Source organism: Curcuma longa, chromosome 16 (assembly GCF_044706935.1).
Source record: "Curcuma longa cultivar G26 ecotype Majalengka, Jawa Barat chromosome 16, ITB_CL_G26_1.1, whole genome shotgun sequence".
Classification (NCBI taxonomy): Eukaryota; Viridiplantae; Streptophyta; class Magnoliopsida; order Zingiberales; family Zingiberaceae; genus Curcuma; species Curcuma longa.
The window spans coordinates 9,908,101-9,925,353 of NC_133876.1; the positions used below are offsets into that span (position 1 = coordinate 9,908,101).

The 17,253-nt window shown below is 41.3% G+C and overlaps 2 protein-coding genes and 1 pseudogene across 5 annotated transcripts in view; 2 read left to right on the plus strand and 1 right to left on the minus strand.

Annotated features, from left to right (window-relative positions):
* Positions 1-9,941, plus strand: part of LOC141847461 (nuclear-pore anchor-like) — a 46,336-nt gene extending 36,395 nt beyond the window's left edge. For all 4 annotated transcript variants that reach the window (XM_074735507.1, XM_074735508.1, XM_074735509.1 and 1 more), the window contains 14 exons: positions 3,286-3,438; positions 3,514-3,567; positions 4,576-4,689; positions 4,798-4,875; positions 5,038-5,187; positions 5,266-5,337; positions 6,292-6,447; positions 6,531-6,584; positions 6,688-6,775; positions 6,843-6,907; positions 6,973-7,080; positions 8,247-8,306; positions 8,579-8,762; positions 8,827-9,941. In XM_074735507.1, coding sequence (XP_074591608.1) covers positions 3,286-3,438; positions 3,514-3,567; positions 4,576-4,689; positions 4,798-4,875; positions 5,038-5,187; positions 5,266-5,337; positions 6,292-6,447; positions 6,531-6,584; positions 6,688-6,775; positions 6,843-6,907; positions 6,973-7,080; positions 8,247-8,306; positions 8,579-8,762; positions 8,827-9,707 — 2,217 coding nt within the window. In that variant the 3' untranslated portion in view covers positions 9,708-9,941. The remainder of the gene's footprint in view (positions 1-3,285; positions 3,439-3,513; positions 3,568-4,575; positions 4,690-4,797; positions 4,876-5,037; positions 5,188-5,265; positions 5,338-6,291; positions 6,448-6,530; positions 6,585-6,687; positions 6,776-6,842; positions 6,908-6,972; positions 7,081-8,246; positions 8,307-8,578; positions 8,763-8,826) is intronic.
* Positions 9,942-10,306: 365 nt separating this feature from the next.
* Positions 10,307-12,406, minus strand: LOC141847492 (U-box domain-containing protein 41-like). Its single transcript, XM_074735551.1, has one exon. It carries the CDS (start codon positions 12,354-12,356, stop codon positions 10,497-10,499), a length of 1,860 nt encoding a protein of 619 aa, XP_074591652.1. The 5' UTR covers positions 12,357-12,406; the 3' UTR covers positions 10,307-10,496.
* A 3,197-nt stretch (positions 12,407-15,603) lies between these two features.
* LOC141847370 (uncharacterized) lies at positions 15,604-16,869 on the plus strand (annotated as a pseudogene).
* The last annotated feature ends 384 nt before the right edge of the window (positions 16,870-17,253 follow it).

A 17,253-nucleotide genomic window follows, 5' to 3' on the forward strand; every position in this document is an offset into this window, starting at 1 on the left:
ATATGGCAGGGCGGGCCTGGCCGACCCACCAACTTGGCGGGTTGAAAAATCTCCAACCCAATCCAAAGTTTGGATTGCAGTTTAGACGGGTCAAGCCTATTAGTCCATTGAGTTTTTTACTTTAATTTTAAATTTTGAAAAAAAAAATTTCTCAACCCGCAGGCCAACCCAAGCCCACCATGGGTTGACCCACGCGGGTTGCAGGCCTAGGTGGGTCGGCTCACCTAAACTAACCTTAAAATGGTTAATAAAATTTCAATCCAACCCGCTTAAATTGTTTAGCGGGGCGGGCCAATCCAACGGGCCTAACCCAAATTGACGGCTCTAGCATGGCTCCAACAAAACCAATTTTCTTAAAAAAATTGTTTACATTTTTTGTTGACTAAAAGAATATTTTCATTGACCATGATTTTCCTTTGCAGTAAATATCAAAAAAATTAAAAAAATATATTTTTCTGAAGTGTATCTTCTGTGTAATATATGGAGCCAAAAGCTAAATTGAATATCAAGATTTTCTGAAGAATGTCATGTATTCTTAGACCAATCCCTCGCAACTGATTAGACCTCAACCAATTAAAATTCTAAGCTATCTTTTCTCATGGACCTACAGGAAAGAGAAGGGAATCACATGAGAAAATTTACTTCCACATTTAAGGTTACTAACTTGAGATCATACCATCAAAATCCATGAATACCTCAATGCAATCTAAATTCTAACTGTTAAACTGCTAAGTTACATTCAAGATGGTAACACAGACATGGGTATTACTCCCTGCAGTCCAAGATAATTATAATATGGAGCATACTATTATAATCAAGATTGTGTCTAGTTTGACACGAAAATTGATACCTAGTTGGTGGCTTCTGGCAATGCAAACAAAACTGTGATGATCAATGATCATCAAATAGGCCAATAGCTTATCCAGAATCAAATTCTTATAGCTATGTCATTTTGTATCAGTACTATGTCCTTGCACAATGGAATTTATCTATTTGCCTATTAATATATACATAGGTATCGAGTTATGATAATGACATGTAAGATGATATATAACATAATAGTCAATATGAATTATATATTATATAAAATAACTGAATGAATAATATGAGCACATCAAGGAAAAGAATTACCCTAACACCACCATTTTTCTGTTCAATCCATAACATGCCTATATTTGAACTTACCATTTACCACACAATCTCTCTCACCTCTAACCTGTGTGAACTCTCTTTCCTTTTAAACTTATTAAGTACCAAAGAACTAATCACAACAAACCTCCATTGAAGCCCCTTTATTTATCTGTCAACACTAACCTTTCTGAACCTTAACCCAACCCCACCTATGCCTCTCACCCTAATTCCTTGACAATCTACACAAGTTATTCCACAGCAACAGCAAGACTTGAACTTAGGTTGACTCTTTCCTCCCTTGATGATTTCTACCGATTTGTCCGGAGCAGTCATTTCATTACAGACTCATCCAAGTTGGTAATCATGCTAAATCTTACTTGTTAATCACAACCCTTGCTTAATTCAATGGCTTCCTTACTGTGGATACCTACAATATCAAGTCAATGTCTCCCTACGCCTACAAATACCTTGCAGATTTGCCTGCTTCATTATCGTATGTTGGGAAGGTGTGTCGTTCAGGTACATGTGCAGGCAAGCTGGTGAAAGGGAACAGGAGCACAACTTTAGATCGGAATGGAAAACCATCCACAGAAAAGATATTGGGTTCTTCTTATTGCTAATTGGAATCACAATGTCCCTTGTGGTGGAGGTTTTATGCTGCTCCTGTGTTGATGAGTTGTTTGTACTATTGCTGGAGATCCTCATGACTAGTTGGTGTCAGCCATGTGCAATGGTCAAGAGTGGAGGGGAGGTGTCAGCTTAGGGCGATGGAGGGATTGAATAATTTGTCAAAAAAGAGGACTTTTAATAACCAACACACTTGGTTTATCATTTCTGCTGCACCAGTTCCTTTTGGTTTGACCTGATTCAACACCACTTCAATCGTAAAATTTTCCCACCCTATATATGCTTAGTTAACTTTAAATGATTAATTCCAAATTACCCACTAAACTCACAGGTTCAGCCTTATTTGATCCTAATTATACCTAATTAGCCCTTGTAATCAACAATTAATTGTTTGTAAAATATCAGAGTATATCTTAAGGATTTTAGTTTTTCTGGGGCCAGAATTATGTCTGTGAAATAGAAATATCACAGTAAAATTTATATCTGCAATTGTGATTTAACAAAAAAAAAAAAAGAAAAAACATAATTATCATATTCAAGTCTTCTTCATGATATCATCTTTTCCCCATCTTCATTTATCAGTTTGAACTTTGATGCTCAGATTCTTCTATTACCCTCCAATACCCATGTTGACACGACACAGGGTGTGGGATGTGAATTTGACACATGAAGAGAGGGTCAAACTCTGTCTGTGAACTCTGTGGACATACACAAAAATCTGTATATTTTTACAACATATGTTTGCAGTTGTATCTCCTCAAAAACATTTAAAAAAAGAACTAATGGTAAACTAAAATGGAAAAAGAAAAACCTGAAATCATGAAGAAAAGAGTAGATCTTCAACCTTTATTTCTTATGGTGTGTGTATGTAGCTATTCACACCAAACTTCCCAAATGTGGTTGGTATATCACTAAAGAAGCTAGAAGATATGCTGAAGGTAACAGGTTGGAGCAAGAAGAAAAGATTTGTTATGTATGAAGATGAAGAGGAAGAAGGTAATGAGCTGGAAAAAAGGATGGGATGGAGCATGAAAATGAAAAGTTTATTTTGCTTAATAGAGGGAGCAGTGTATCTTTGTAAGAGAGAAAGAAGCAATCTCTCATTTTTAATGCTCTATTAATGATTTTGATAAATAGGAATAGATATGATGCATTGAATATGTATCCTATTTTTAAGGCATTAGGTAACAAACCCATTGACTGTTGTTACAGTATAATATCATTAACTATTTAAGTGTAGCTGATTTATTTTATTATCATTTTTCATAATTATAAGTCTTTATTATAATGATTAAAATATGTCATAATTAATTCTAAGGTTTACAATATCCCTGTATCTGTGTCCAAAATTAGACACTTTTTCTAGTGAGTCCCCATGCCCTTATTTTGGAAAAAATATATATTTCTCACAGATTCATGCCCATATCGGATATCCAAGTTCGAGTAACATAGAATTAAATATCATTCCCTATTTTATTGAAATATCTTATTGCTGATAGTTTTGATGCATTTACCCTTTTCTATCAGAACAAAATATTACACAGTCAGCTGGAGTCTCTATATGCCAGATTTGGTGAAAAGGGGAATAATTCTGCTGGAATTGTCTCCCAAACTGTAGATTCAAAAGCAGAGAGTGATTTGCATAGCGTTATCAGCTATCTTCGCCGATCAAAAGAAATAGTAAGTGGACTTTTGGCTAATACATTTAATTATGATTTTAGTTTTGTATTATGATAAAAAAAAAATGTTATGCAGGCAGAGACTGAGATAATCCTGTTAAAGCAGGAAAAATTGCGTCATCAAACTCAAGTATGTCGTGTTCACTGTTCCTTTTGTTTGGTTCTACCTTCAAATTTTGTTTATATATATATATATATATATATATATATAAATCTGAACTCTTTAAAAGATGATAGTATTGTCTAATAATTCTTTGAATATAAATATTGTTTTTTAGGTTATTTTTGTATTCATTAAGTGTTTTTATGATAGTGTTAATTTTACATTTGTCATTTTTTATTGTTAAAAGTTATGAGTGGCTTCTAAAACCTCTATTTGTTAGAGGTGTATATATATTCTATGGATCTGTTTCCATGTAGCAATATTGCAGTTTAATCATTTAAACTCAACATTTAGAACACTTTCTGATTATAAACAAAATTGGTTTCAGTGTCTCAGCAAGTTGCTACCATTACTATGGTATTCAGTTTTACATTGGAAGAGAGGGGAGATTCAGTATGCTAAGGCAATATGATGGGAAAAATGAGATGAGCATTATGATCCAGGCCTCCTGTGCCTCAATTGATTTAAGTTTGTTAGAAATCTGACATCCTGCAGAATAATCAACATTTGGAAATAATGGGTATTAGCTTAAAGAAGATCTTTTAATCATAGATTTTCAACCATTTTAACATTCTCATTCTAGAGTAGCTGGTATCAGAATTATGAATTTGTTTGAACTCTTACTTTGTTTTATCAAATATTTTAAAGAACTTTGGCAACTTTTTTCCCATCTATGATTGGATTTGGATTCAGCTTTTCTGTTTTTAATTGTAGAAATAAAAGCCCTCTGCCTCGACTCAATAGCATTCACCTTATCATTTAACAATAACTATTTTTTAACAGCTTATTTGGTTCATAAAATTGTTGGATATATAAGACCAAGTGTATCCATCTTAGAATTTTATTTACTATTGGCATACTCCAAATCTTGTAGGTTTATGATTTTTGTTTTTGTTCTCGTTATGCTCATAATATTGAATGCTTTCAATAAAAATAAGTTCTTTATTTGTCTAAATTGCTATTTTAATTCCCTAGCTTGAAACTGCACTTAAGGCTTCTGAGACAGCTAAAGAGTTGCTTCAATCTAAACGGGAGAATGATATAACACTATTGTTAAAAGATGAAGAATTGAAGGCTCTGCTGATTCAGGTAGCAATTTTAAACTTTGGTATCCTGTTACCATATTTAGTTTGTAGGTGGATTTAGCATTGGTTGCTTGTTAATCTCATTTTCAATGATATGATCTACTCCATGCAGGTAAGAGAAATAAATTTGCTTCGTGAAAGCAATGTGCAGCTTCGTGAAGAGAATAAGCACAACTTTGAGGAATGCCAGGTTCGGAAAAACATATGTTGCAATTGGTGTTGGGCATTGTGTTTTTGTCATCTTGATTTCTGTACATCTAAGCAAAGTCTTCAGGTTCATGATGGCTGAAATAAAATCATGATTTCTCTGCTAAGAATCTTTTACATGAAAGTTAATCATGATTTTGCACAGAGATATCTCAATGAAGCACAAAAAGCTAGAGTAGATGCTGAAAAGTTTGAAAATCTTTTAAGGGAGAAGCAGTTTCAGTGCGATGCTTCCCAGAAAGAGGTTGATGTGTTGAGGACAGAGATGGACCATTTAAATATTAGAATTTCTGAGGTGCTGTATATCCCAAAACATTAATTATGAGAAAATGTGAGAAATATTTGGGTATGGAATCTTCTTTTCATGTTGCAGTTAGCTGAATGTTATAAGAATATTGATCTCGTGGAGTATGAAAAGATGAAAGATGAACGAGAGCAGATGAAGGCAAGTTGTTTTTTGTCTATGTTGCTACTTTTGCGTCAATCATGTTGTTAGATGATTCTTTTAAGGTTGTTATTAACAATATAAATATATAAATTACTCCATTTTTCTAATAGCTTGACCTTTTGAGAATAGTGGTTAGCCAATCAATTTAACATGGTATCAGAGGGTGGTTGGGGTGTCAATCCACTTGTGAAAAAAATCTAATCATTTCATGTGTCGTGGTTGGGTCAATCAAAGTCAAATATCCCATTCACACATAATTGCAAAGTGTTTATAATATAAATATATAAATTGGTCTCTTAATATTCAAGATTTTAAGAATAGTGAATGAACTTTAACAGGCCTTTTAGTGTTTTTTCATTAATTCTGTCGCTGTTTATGTGTGCATATGCATACATTTTCAGGAGTAAAAATGGGTAGTATAATGTGCATATCGCTGTCATAATGCTGCTTATTGCTGGGCTAACATTTATTTTGTTACTTGAATCTATTGTTCAATTTGCTTTTTGATCTGGTGCAGATTTAAGGATTGACTAAGAACTGTCAAGTTGGAATCCCTTTGTCCCTAAAGTCAAGTACAGGATATGAGAGTATATGATACAACAACAATTACTACTAAGTTTTTATCCCACTAAGTGGGGCGGGGGGTCGGCTATATGAATTCTCCACACTATTAGGCTTGATTTCCTACTATATTATCATCTATATTTAAATGCAATTTATCCTGTTTTATTGTTGTTAAGAGTATATGACATGGTAAATAATTTTGATTAGCACCTGACTATGAGGACAAATGATGCACTCTCCAGACTTACAGATTGATGATTGATCTTTTACAACTGTATTCATCTGTGCAAATTTTCACCATTGGATGATCTGCTCATTCGGGATGCTGTTAACTTTATCTAAATAATTTTATTTTCATCCATTTTACCTTCTGTTTTTTCTGGTTAGGTGTTTTTGAGGAAATCTGAGACAGAGATTGAACTGACAAAGAAGCTTGTGTTAGAGAAAGAAGAAACCATAGCCAACTTGGACCAAAGTCTTGCTAAATGTCAACTTGATTTAGCTGAACAAGAGAAGCGAGTTAATAATATCGTTCAAGCCGAAGTAAATCGCCAAATATCCTTCTGTCATCATGTGTGGTTCACGTCTGTCTGAATACTAATGCTGTGTAGTTATGAATATTTCAGGGAACTATCAAGCTAGAAAATGAAAAACAAAAGAAAATTATATCTGCTCTGAAGGTTATACGCTGTGTTAATATTTTACCACTGTTCTATGGTTATTTTCTGGAATCTTTATTCTTTAATTGTAGTCATGCTATAATTATTATATTTCTTCCTTCAGAAGAGAAATGATAATTTAATGAAGGAGAAGGAGGAACTGAACCAGGAAAAAATAGTTTTTCTAAAAGAGATAGATGACTTTAAATCAGGTAAACGCCATATCAATTTTTCTTGTTAACTTAACTCAGCATGCTAATTTGGTTAATCTTTTGATAGGTCAAAAAACCTCAGTTGAGACATCAATTAAACAGGCTACTAAGGAAAAGGACACTAGAATACAGGTTTGTGATTTATTCTGAAGATTGAGATTTCTCATTGATGATATGACTCTGACTTCAATTATCAGATCTTAGAGAGAACATTGGAAAGAGAGAGGGACGAGAACAAGAAGCAGAAACAAAAACGGGAAAGCACAGAGAAGACAATTTTTGAACTTATTCAGAAAATCAGTAAGGTGAATTCTGATGATTCATCCTTTGCCATAAATGACATCTATTTTTCTATTTTAAATTAGTGGGCTGCTAGCTCTGATATCTGACACTCAATTTAGTCACATAGGGAGTTGTTAGCTAACAAAAAAAACTTTATACGCTTAGACGAGTGAAGTACTATTACTTTGGATTCAAGCATTTTGAGCTGCTGGTTGGGCTAACAAGTGTCTCATATAAGTGGGTCATAGATTAGTATCAAAGTAGAGGTAATCTTAGACATAGATGTTGGGAAGGATTGCCAACGTGATCAAGGTTGTCAAACTCGCGATTCCAGTGTCGACTCGGTTATGGGTGCACAAACTCGTATCGTAAATTTGTATCGTAAACTCGTACGAGTTTATAGATAATCCAAAAAAGAGTTATAAAATGTCAAATAATATATATTTGATCATAACTTCATAAGAACAATCACTATTTCACATATCTAATAAAAAAGCATAAACATAGTTATCAACAACATGTTTTCACATATAAAGAAAGACTAAACATGAAAATTTAACATGAAAAGATATGAAATTTTCAAAATTTATGTTTCAACATCAAGTTACAAAATGATAAATTTAAAATTTCATACAAAAATAGTCTAATAGATACACCAAATAAGCTTCCATTGTCCAAATTTGATAAAAGGAAATATCAAACAAAGATTTCCTTTGTTTATCGAGTTTACTGAGTTTGACCGAGTTGACTCGCGAGTTTACCGAGTTTACCGAGTTGACTCGCGAGTTTACAAGGGGGGCCCGATTTTAAGCTGATTCAACACGGAATTAAAATAATAGTTCATAAACTCGTAAACTCGCCGAGTTGACTCGCGATTTTGACAACCTTGAACGTGATAGTGTGACCAACATTGTGTCTCACATGCCACTAATTAGGGATGCTTTTGGGCTAGAAGTTTGACTTTGTATTTTGACGAAGACATCAAACTGAGGAAATTGTGGCACTTAAGCTTAGATGTGCCACTTTCTATTAATTTGAGCTTAAGCATTCTGAACTAGTAGGTAAGTTTCATGAGTTAATGAGTCGAATTTCTCATCCAAGTGAGATATATTCCACTTGATATATTACCTCCAATCTCCTGTATTCTTTTCATCAAGCGATCACCAATGATTTTCATGACAAATTGCAGGAAAAGAAAGCATTATCTGAGGAATTTTCAAGGCACAAACTTGCTGCCGAGGCATTGAAGGTACAGTTCATAAGCCTCTTCTATAGCCAATATGTGAACAAAACTTGAATGGAGTCAGCCTTCACAACATTTTTTAAGGCCTCATTCCAAGTCATCCAATCAAAGCACAAATCAAATTTATGACTCCTTTTACCCAAGTTTTGTCCAAGCTTTACCTTATTGACTTTGGAACACTTGTATGATTTTCATGCGCATAGAGATGAGAAAGCTTGTATGATATGAGTTCTAAATTTATGCATTACTTTTGATATTTGCCATTGATTATCTTCCAGTCTAGTGGAGGAACTACTTCTCAACTTCCGTCAGAGACCACATTGAACGAACAGTTTAATCGATACATTCAAGCTACCGTTCAGCTTGAAACTGCCCCAGGTTCCATTGCTCATGTGGGGCTTGGGAGTCACACTGCCACAGAAACAGATACAGCGTTTGTGGATCCATCAATTGCTACTGCAGGTTCTGTCTAAAATTTAACATTTCCTCTGAAAGACTGTTGCTGATTAGGGTTATATATTCATAGGACGACAAGTTGCTACTCAGCCAACCAGGCCCTTGATACCTCAAGTTAAGCCTGCTGTGGAAAAGGAGAAAGATCCTGCTGTGGTCCAACCGAGTTCTGGTGCTCGAAGGATAGTAGGAAGAAGGATAGTTCGCCCTCGTCTTGCACGGCCGCCCGAAGAGCCTCAACCTGATGGTGGAACATCTGGAGTGGAGGGTTCTACACTAACAGAAGATGAGAAAGCTGGTACATCCCGTGAGCATGAATCTTCTGGTGACAATTTGTTTGGGCACCCTGCATCTTCTGGCTGCAAAAATATTGCCTCGGCATCCAATGAGAATGAAGTTGTTGCTCCTAGAGATCTCGGTGCTGATGCTGGAGCTCCACTAAAGAAAAATGACTTTGATGCAATGTGCGGTCCCACTTCATCAACACAAGTCGCACCTACTAATCGTAAACATCCAGCCTTAACAGTGCAAAAAGATGAACTTGGTGCTGAAGTGGTGCCACCTTTAAAGAAATCGAAATATACAGATGGGTTGCAAGACCTGACCTATGATATAAGCAATAAACAAGCCACCTTGCCCTCGGCAGTAGACATCGAAACAACTGAACCTTCCTTGTCATCTGCATTGCATCCAACCTCTGAGGAGGCGGAAATCGATCGGGTAATGGAAGAGATTTTTGATAGCATAGAGGAGGAATCTTTTGCCAGCAATCAGCAAAATCCATATCTAGATGAAGCAGCTGTTACCGGCGACTTCCCTGACAAGCCTAAAGAAACATGTGACTTGTTGGATGAAAGCCTAAGCAGCAAGGCGGTGAATGAAATCACGCAAATTCCTGCCGATGAAGATGATAGGGAAGAGGGAGAGCTACCAGATGAAATGGTACATACATGATCATATCTTGCCATTAAGATGTTCGGAACTCGTCCTTACAGAACCATTGTTGGAAGAATGCATGTCATTCACCTAACTTTTGTCTGCACAAACTCACACATGCGGAAGTAATCTGATCTTTCATTTATTAGATGATTGTGAAGGATCTTTCTCAAAGGGATAATATTAAATAGGTTTAATATATAAAGTTATCACAAGTATTGTTCGTTCGCTTTGGGATTTGGGTGTTCTTATTGATGTTTGTAATAAATTTCCCTCATCCTTTATCCGGTATTAATTTGTAGCACTGATGGATTTCACTTCATGCCAGTGCTAGTGGAGTATACTTCGAATGATTTGTTCTTGAAAAAGCTAAATAAACAAAACAAAAAAACAATGTGACACCCCCAAACTCAACGCAAACCATTGACTGAGTTTGGCTCCTTTGAGCTCGACCATTGCACTTTATGGTCATTAGCGTCGGATCTGATGCAAAATGCCCATAGGCATAGTCCTGTTGTTGATTGTTACCTTTTAGAGGATATTTAACTACATAATGCATAGTAGACTAATAACCAAGAAAGAAAATTGTCTACATTTTCTTCTTATCACTCTTTATTTTGCAATTTTTCAAACGTTTAAACAATTAGGCTCAAAATAAATAAATAAAAAGAAATAGCAACAACCATCCTACACATTATACAAACGAAGGAGACCAACGAGCCTATCTTAAAATGATTTTTTAAAAGAGAGAGAGATGAGAGAGAGAGAGAGAGAGAGAGGGGAGGTGAACGATTCGTCTTAACTTGGTTAGAATTCGGCCGAGTTCAATCGCGGTGCGTTGTTGTAGTGGTTGGGACGTCGGCGAATCGACATCATGCCCTCCGACACCACGCTGCTGTCTCCGCCCATCGGGAACGTCACCGCCGACGAAGACGCGGCGTACTCGTTGTCTTCCTCGCCCCGCATCGCCCTCAGCACCTTCTTCGCCATCTCCCGCCTCACGTCGCCGTCGCCGCTCTCCGCTATCTGCATCAGCACTCGCTCCGCCCCCACCGCCCTGGCCAGCCCGCGGAACCGGAGACTCCCGCGGCTCATCCCATAGAGGGCCGCCACGCAGTACTCCTCCTCTGCGGCCGCCGCGGGCGATCTCATAAGGGACACCACCGCCGCGACCGCCCCGCCATCCATCAGCGCTGCCCTCCCCTCGTTGCACCCTGCCAGATTGCACGCCATCATCAGCGCCAGCCTCGCAAGTCCCGGCCCCTGCGCCGAAGCTTCCGCATCCTTCTCCATGGCAACCGCGAGCAGCGAGCGCACCGCCCCCGGAGCTCGCGCGATCTTGGTCTGGTTGGCGATGTTGAGGGAGAGATAGTAAAGCGCCATCCCGGCGTCGCGACGGGCGGCCCCATCGGCAGTGGGGACGCAGAAGAGGTCAAGCAACGGCGGGATGACTCCAAGCACGGCGATCGCCGCCCGGTTGTCCTCCGCGAGGGAGAGACTAAATATCAAGCTGGCCGCATGGCCGCGAGCCTCCGGGTTGCCTCTCTTGAGTACCTCCACGAGCGGCGGCACCACGCCCGATCTAAAGATGAGGGCTCTGTTCTCACGCTCCAGCGAAAGATTGACCAGTGCAGCGGTGGCGTTGATCTGGACCGCGGCGCTGCTGGAGAGAAGCATGGAACGCAATGCGGCGAGGATTCGAGGTTTGCATAGTGCGGTCCGTTGTTCTCCGCTCTCCCTGGTAGCTTGTCGGAGCAACACCAATCCTGATTCCTGCTCCGACGGCTCCATACCCCCAAATTTGTTCAGCAAATCCTCTTCCGAGGTGATGGAATCGGAGGTCGAAGACGCAGGCGGATCAGGAGCCGGCGCCTGTGGTTGCGTTTCTTTGGGCGATTCCTTAACAGCGAACTCAGTGGCTGAGGAAGAATCATGCCGAAAGGGGGAAGCGGGAGCTTGCCTGGAAGTTGCGTTAGGGTTCGCCGACGCCCAAAAATCCTGGTTCGATCTAGTTGATCTGCCGCCAAAACTGTCGACTTTTGCGTCGTAGTACGCCGATGAACCTCGAAAATCCTCCCCTTCTTCATCGTATCTGCTGCCGCATGAATTCGAGGCAGCTCCCGTGACCTCCGGCGGCGACATAAAGGCAGCATCTTTTTCCTCCTCAGCTGCTTCTTCCACCGAGAGCGACGCGAATCGCCCGACGAATTCCCCTCTCAGATCTCTTCCTCCGGAAACATAAGAAGAGCGCGGCGGGTTACCTGAGGAGGAGGAAGGGGACATGAGGCGGCGGACGAGGGCGTAGGCGGCTTCAGGGGGGACGGGTTGCGGGGGCGGCACGCCGGAGCGGTGGCACCAGCCGAGGATCGTGGAGCGGAGGGCAACGTTGGGGATGAGATACAGCGCGTCGGGGTTGAGGTCGAGGGCGAAGCCTGGCGGGGACAAGGCGAGGTCAGCGCAGGCCTGGATGCAAGCTCGCTCGAAGGTGTGTCCGGCGGGGGGCACGATGACGGGGTCAGCCATAAGGGTTCGGGAGATGGGACATAGGAACTCCACAGGCATCGCCTCCGCCACCGTCGGGACGGCCGTCGGCGATTTGTCGGCGCGGGAAGGAGCTGAGCGATGGCTGTGGCCGGAGAACTTCCAGAAAGGCTTGCGGCTCCCCATTGACTGACTTCCCTATCGGTCCCCGCCCAATGCCAAGGTTGGATACCGTATAGCTCTTCTTCTACTGCTATATCTTTCAATTTTCTTTTCTTTTTTTTTCTCTTTTTCATTTTCAATATTGTGGCCCTCAAAGCATTGACATCAAATTTCCAATCACGAAAAAGAAAAAAAAAGAAACATCGATATTGAATATGTCTTATTATTATAATTTTTTTAAAAAAACCGATTGTGTGACCTCCGAGACATAACTGAGTTGGTTACGATGCGCAGCAGAGTCGTAGAAGAGGACAAGGATTCGAATCCTGACGAAATCAGGCAACATCCTCTTGCGTCGTGACTAATTATAATTTTTCGATTTACTTTTATAATAAAGAAAAAGTAAAAGTGATTGGAGTATAGAAATAATTTAAGCATGGTTCAGAGATGGCTTGCACATCCAGTAATATAGATATCAACCATTGACTTTCAAGCAAAGTCTTGTATGCTTATTCAAGCTCCTACCAAATTGCAACTACAATTCCTTCATCACTCATCATTTACCTACCAAAACTATTTCTTGTTCAATTTCCGATTCATCATAATGTTGACTGCCCAATCATTAAATTAAAAGTTGGCTACATAAATCGTAAGACAATTTGCTGTAACAAGCCTCACAAATTGTCAACGAGTGATCGCAGTCGCAGCCTTTTATGACTGTTTCTGCTCCAATATTGAACAGATCACTAAAGTTGACTTTGGCCAAGTACCATCCAATTGTATTCGAACCTATGAAGGTCAATTGCCTTTGCTACTTGTTCATGTTTAGAGAAAATTCTAATAAGATTAAACTAGTTGATAATTGAAAAAGAAAGTGACGACTAAAGGGAATCCTGAGAGACTGAGCACAGATGATGAATTAGTTCTCTGCTTTATAATTATTTATTGCACCAGGTATTTCTTTGTTCACTGGCGCATTTAAAGTGTATTAACTGGCTCGAGAAACACTATTCTTCCTCATTTGAGCATGTGTGAGACTAAAATTAAGAGGTTTTTATGACATGAGAAATCGAATGGATCTAATTCTAAATCAAATTGAGTTTTGAATTGAATCCAATGGGATCGATTTGAGATTCTAACCATTGGTCAAAAATCGGTTGCGGAACAAAAGCACATTGATTGTGGGTGAAAGAACGACGCTTGGTTGCGTAGCGTCGACAAGATCTTTGAGAATGACATTGTCCAAATCGAGCCTTGTACCTGTCCCTTGGATGACAAAAGAGAGAAACTATTGTTTCCCTCCTTTAAATATAAATATTTCATCCACAATGCATGTTTGTTTACAATAGATGTCCCATCCACCATCAGATGGTAATTTTCTTCTATTCGATTTTGATAGAGGATCTGATATTCGATCTGAAGGATATATAAGGATTTTTTTTAATTCGATTAAATAATTAGATAATCCGATTCGACGGGACGCCACCCAGTGCCTGTCGGAATCCTCGCTCACCTCCTCCACCACCTTCTTCTCGATCACCTCCTTCAGCGCCGCCTCCTTCCGCACCGTCCCCACGCACTTCGTCGCTGGCTGTCGCACCATGCACCCCACAATGACAAGTCCACGAGGAACGTTCAATGAATTCCTCGCCCGCTTTGTTTACTTTTGACTCGTACTCGCCTCCCCGGCTTTGTTTACTTTGACTTGTACTCGTGTTCGCTCTCTCTATCTGGACGTTTGAACCATCCCTAACAGAGGGCCTTTCAAGTCACTCTGATTGGTAGGTGACGAACGAGCTTCTTAGACCTTTGAAACACTGAACAGGATATTATCTTAACTCGACCATTCCGACGGGAGAAACGGAATCCATGTCCCCATGTTCTGATAGGACGCCACGTTTGGACAGAAGGGATATCACATTGCTCCATATCCTCTGCTTTTTATGAACCACGTTCTCCGACATTCTTTGCTTTCGTGGTGTTTGAGGTATTCAAACGTTTTGGATTCGAGATGCTATAGTCAGATATCAAGTGACAAGTGATAGAGATCTTGGAGTCGAGAGTCAAGACGTTGAACGGTAAAGATCCTAGAGTCAAAAGTTGGACACGAGTTATAGGGATCTCGTCGAGTGAGTTCAAGCATCGTGACTTAGTTGGTTTGTTAACTTTCACCTTCCCAAATTCTCCCCGTGATCCTTACTATCCTCAGATATAATAAGATATATATTTAGATGTTACAAACTAATTAATTTTTGAATGTATTTACCGTCCAATTTTATATATATTGAATTTTTTTTTATAAAAAAATGGAATCTGTCACTTCAGCAGTCCTATATAATCGGAATGACCATCTAAAAAAAAATAAATCAAAAAATTACAATTGAAAATGATACACGTATATCAAACTCCAGTTGTTAAAGAGTTGGGGAGAAATGCCCTTTATTACTATAGCACCGTGTCCTCGGGGGTTTACTTTGACTTGCACTCGCAACTACTCATCGACGACGAGACGAGGCAATTAATACATATATGTGTACACGCCAAGACATAATAATTCATGAATCCACTGGAAATTAAATGGACGAGCAGGTCACCTACATCGGCCTCCGCGGGGGTCGACGCCGCCGCCTCGTCGCCGTGGCCACAAGCACCGCCCTTGGCCTGAGCTCACGCTGGTGCCGCCGTGGCCGCTTCCTTGGAGGCATCTCTCTGCCGCGACTCAAGCTCTGCCTCCTCTTCCGCCGGTGCCTGCGGGTGGTTACACGAGGCTTCCTCGGGCGGCGTGGCGTCGACGACGACGACGCGGCCGGTGGCAGAAGGGCCAGAGGCCTGCGCCGAACTGCGGCGGAGCGCGGGTCCTGCAGCCGATCCAACTCGGATGCGATCGAGGAGTGCTTGGAGTTCATAAAGAGGTCGAATTCCGGACATAGACCGATTTGATTCTGATTTTCTACCATTTTCAATTTCTCGCTCGATCATGATTCAGATTGTGTCGTATTGTAAAATCGTAATTAACCATGTTAATATAAAAGTGCATAGAATCTGTCATATGTTTCCAAAAACTAATTAATTTTAGTGTAAAACTAATTGATTAGCCTACTCAAATATTTAAATTATGATTATCATGGAAACAAAGAACATGTTATTAGTGAGAAATATCCCTGTTTGACTCGTTTAATCATTAATTATCATTTCCCTGGTGGACTAGAAGTTGATAAATGATTAAATTTCTTAGCGGCCCAATACCTGCAGGATTTATTTCGGCCCAATACCCACAAGGCCCAACAAGGAAGTCGTTCTCTATCACACGAGAACCAAATGTAGTAAGAAAGAAAAGAAAAAGGGGAAAAAGAAAGTAAGAGAGGATACCCGCCGCCTGTCATCGTCCATTTCCCTAAATTGCCAACCCTAACCTCGATCCATCTCGGGAAGCGATCGAACCATTGCACGATCGCCGCCGGCGACGATGAAGGCGTCGCTCAAGATCCGCGACGACGGGAAGCCCTTGGCACGGGCCAAGGTTCCCCTCACTATCCTGGGCCTCCCTTTCGTCTCCGGCTTTGCCTCGGCGCTCGACGACGCCCGCCACCTCCGCCTCGACCTCTCCACCGCCTTCGCTTCAGGTCCCTCCCTCCGCCTCTCCTATCGCCCCAACGAACCTTGCGCCCCCTTCGCCCTCGTTCTCAAGACCGGCCTTGGCGCCCTCGGCTCCCCCGATAAAGGAGCCCCCTTTTCCATGGCCGCTGAGTTCGGCCTCCTCGCTTGCCCCGGAGGAGCCGGCCCAGTCTTCTCTGTGCGCTTCAAACCTCAGATCGGGGACTTCGCCGTCAAAAAGACCATCACTTCTGCGACAGCCGCCGCCATCCCGGCCAAGCCAACCCCGAACGGCGACGGATTCGAGGCGCCGATTGCGGAGAATCATTTCGATAAGAAATCGAACGGTTTTTTCTCTGCAGAGGGGATTCATGGACTCGTCTCCGGGTATGAAGTACCGCGAGCACCGTTCTTCCGATACGGACGCATACCGCCCTCAAGTTCAAGTGGAGGCTGACAATATCGCCGGAGCTCCGCTCCGCGATCGGCGGAAGAACGGCCGGCGGCATTTCGCTCAGCAAATTGCCGCTCCTGGTGATGAGCAAGATCTCCATCGAGCGCGGGAGCGCAAGTGGCCGTACCAGCGAAGAACAGGACATCGAATCGTCGGTGTCGGTGAGAGAGTTGGAGTCCATGCAGGCGGAGAACGTGGCACTGACGAAGACGGTGGAGGAGCTACGGAACGAGGTCCGGGGTTGGAAGGCAGTGGCGCCGGCTGCTGGAAGAGGAGGAGACAGCGGGAAGAACAGAACTAGGAATCCAAGTACGTCGGTTGAAAACGCGAGAGAGGAGTCGAAGAAGGCGTCGGCGATGGGATCCGCCGGCGCCGGGAGAAGCCCTTCGCCGTAGGTTGCAATAGCTTTGTGTAGTGACATAGTTTTGCCATTTTGTTCCCCCGGTGTACATAATAAATAATTGATGGAATTAATAAAAATAAAATAAAGAAAATGTTTTGTTATAGGGAGAAATCCATGACTCGTGTGCGACATCCGCGATCCACCGCCGTTGCCGCCGCCCTAAACCTTTCCCTTGGGCGCGATCGACGTGCAGCTTGTCGATGCTTCGTCCGGCGTCGGATTCCGATCGGATAGTGATCAGAATCTGACGAATTTCGATCAGAAATAGCGAAATCATGCGCGGGGCCATTGTCGGCCGCGATCGGCACGGATTCCAGTCGAGGAAGGATCGCCGTGCGATAGCGGCCTGTCCTTTGCTGTCCGGTGATCGTGATTCGGTCATAAATAGGGCTGATCGCGGTCGGTAGTGATGTGCGCCACTGCCTACCGCGATCGGTCCTGTTTCCGATCGAATTTGTCGGATTCCAGCT

Coding starts and splice junctions, on each gene's coding strand:
- LOC141847492 (XM_074735551.1), bottom strand. CDS start 12,356: ATGGGGAGCCGCAAGCCTTTCTGGAAGTTCTCCGGCCACAGCCATCGC.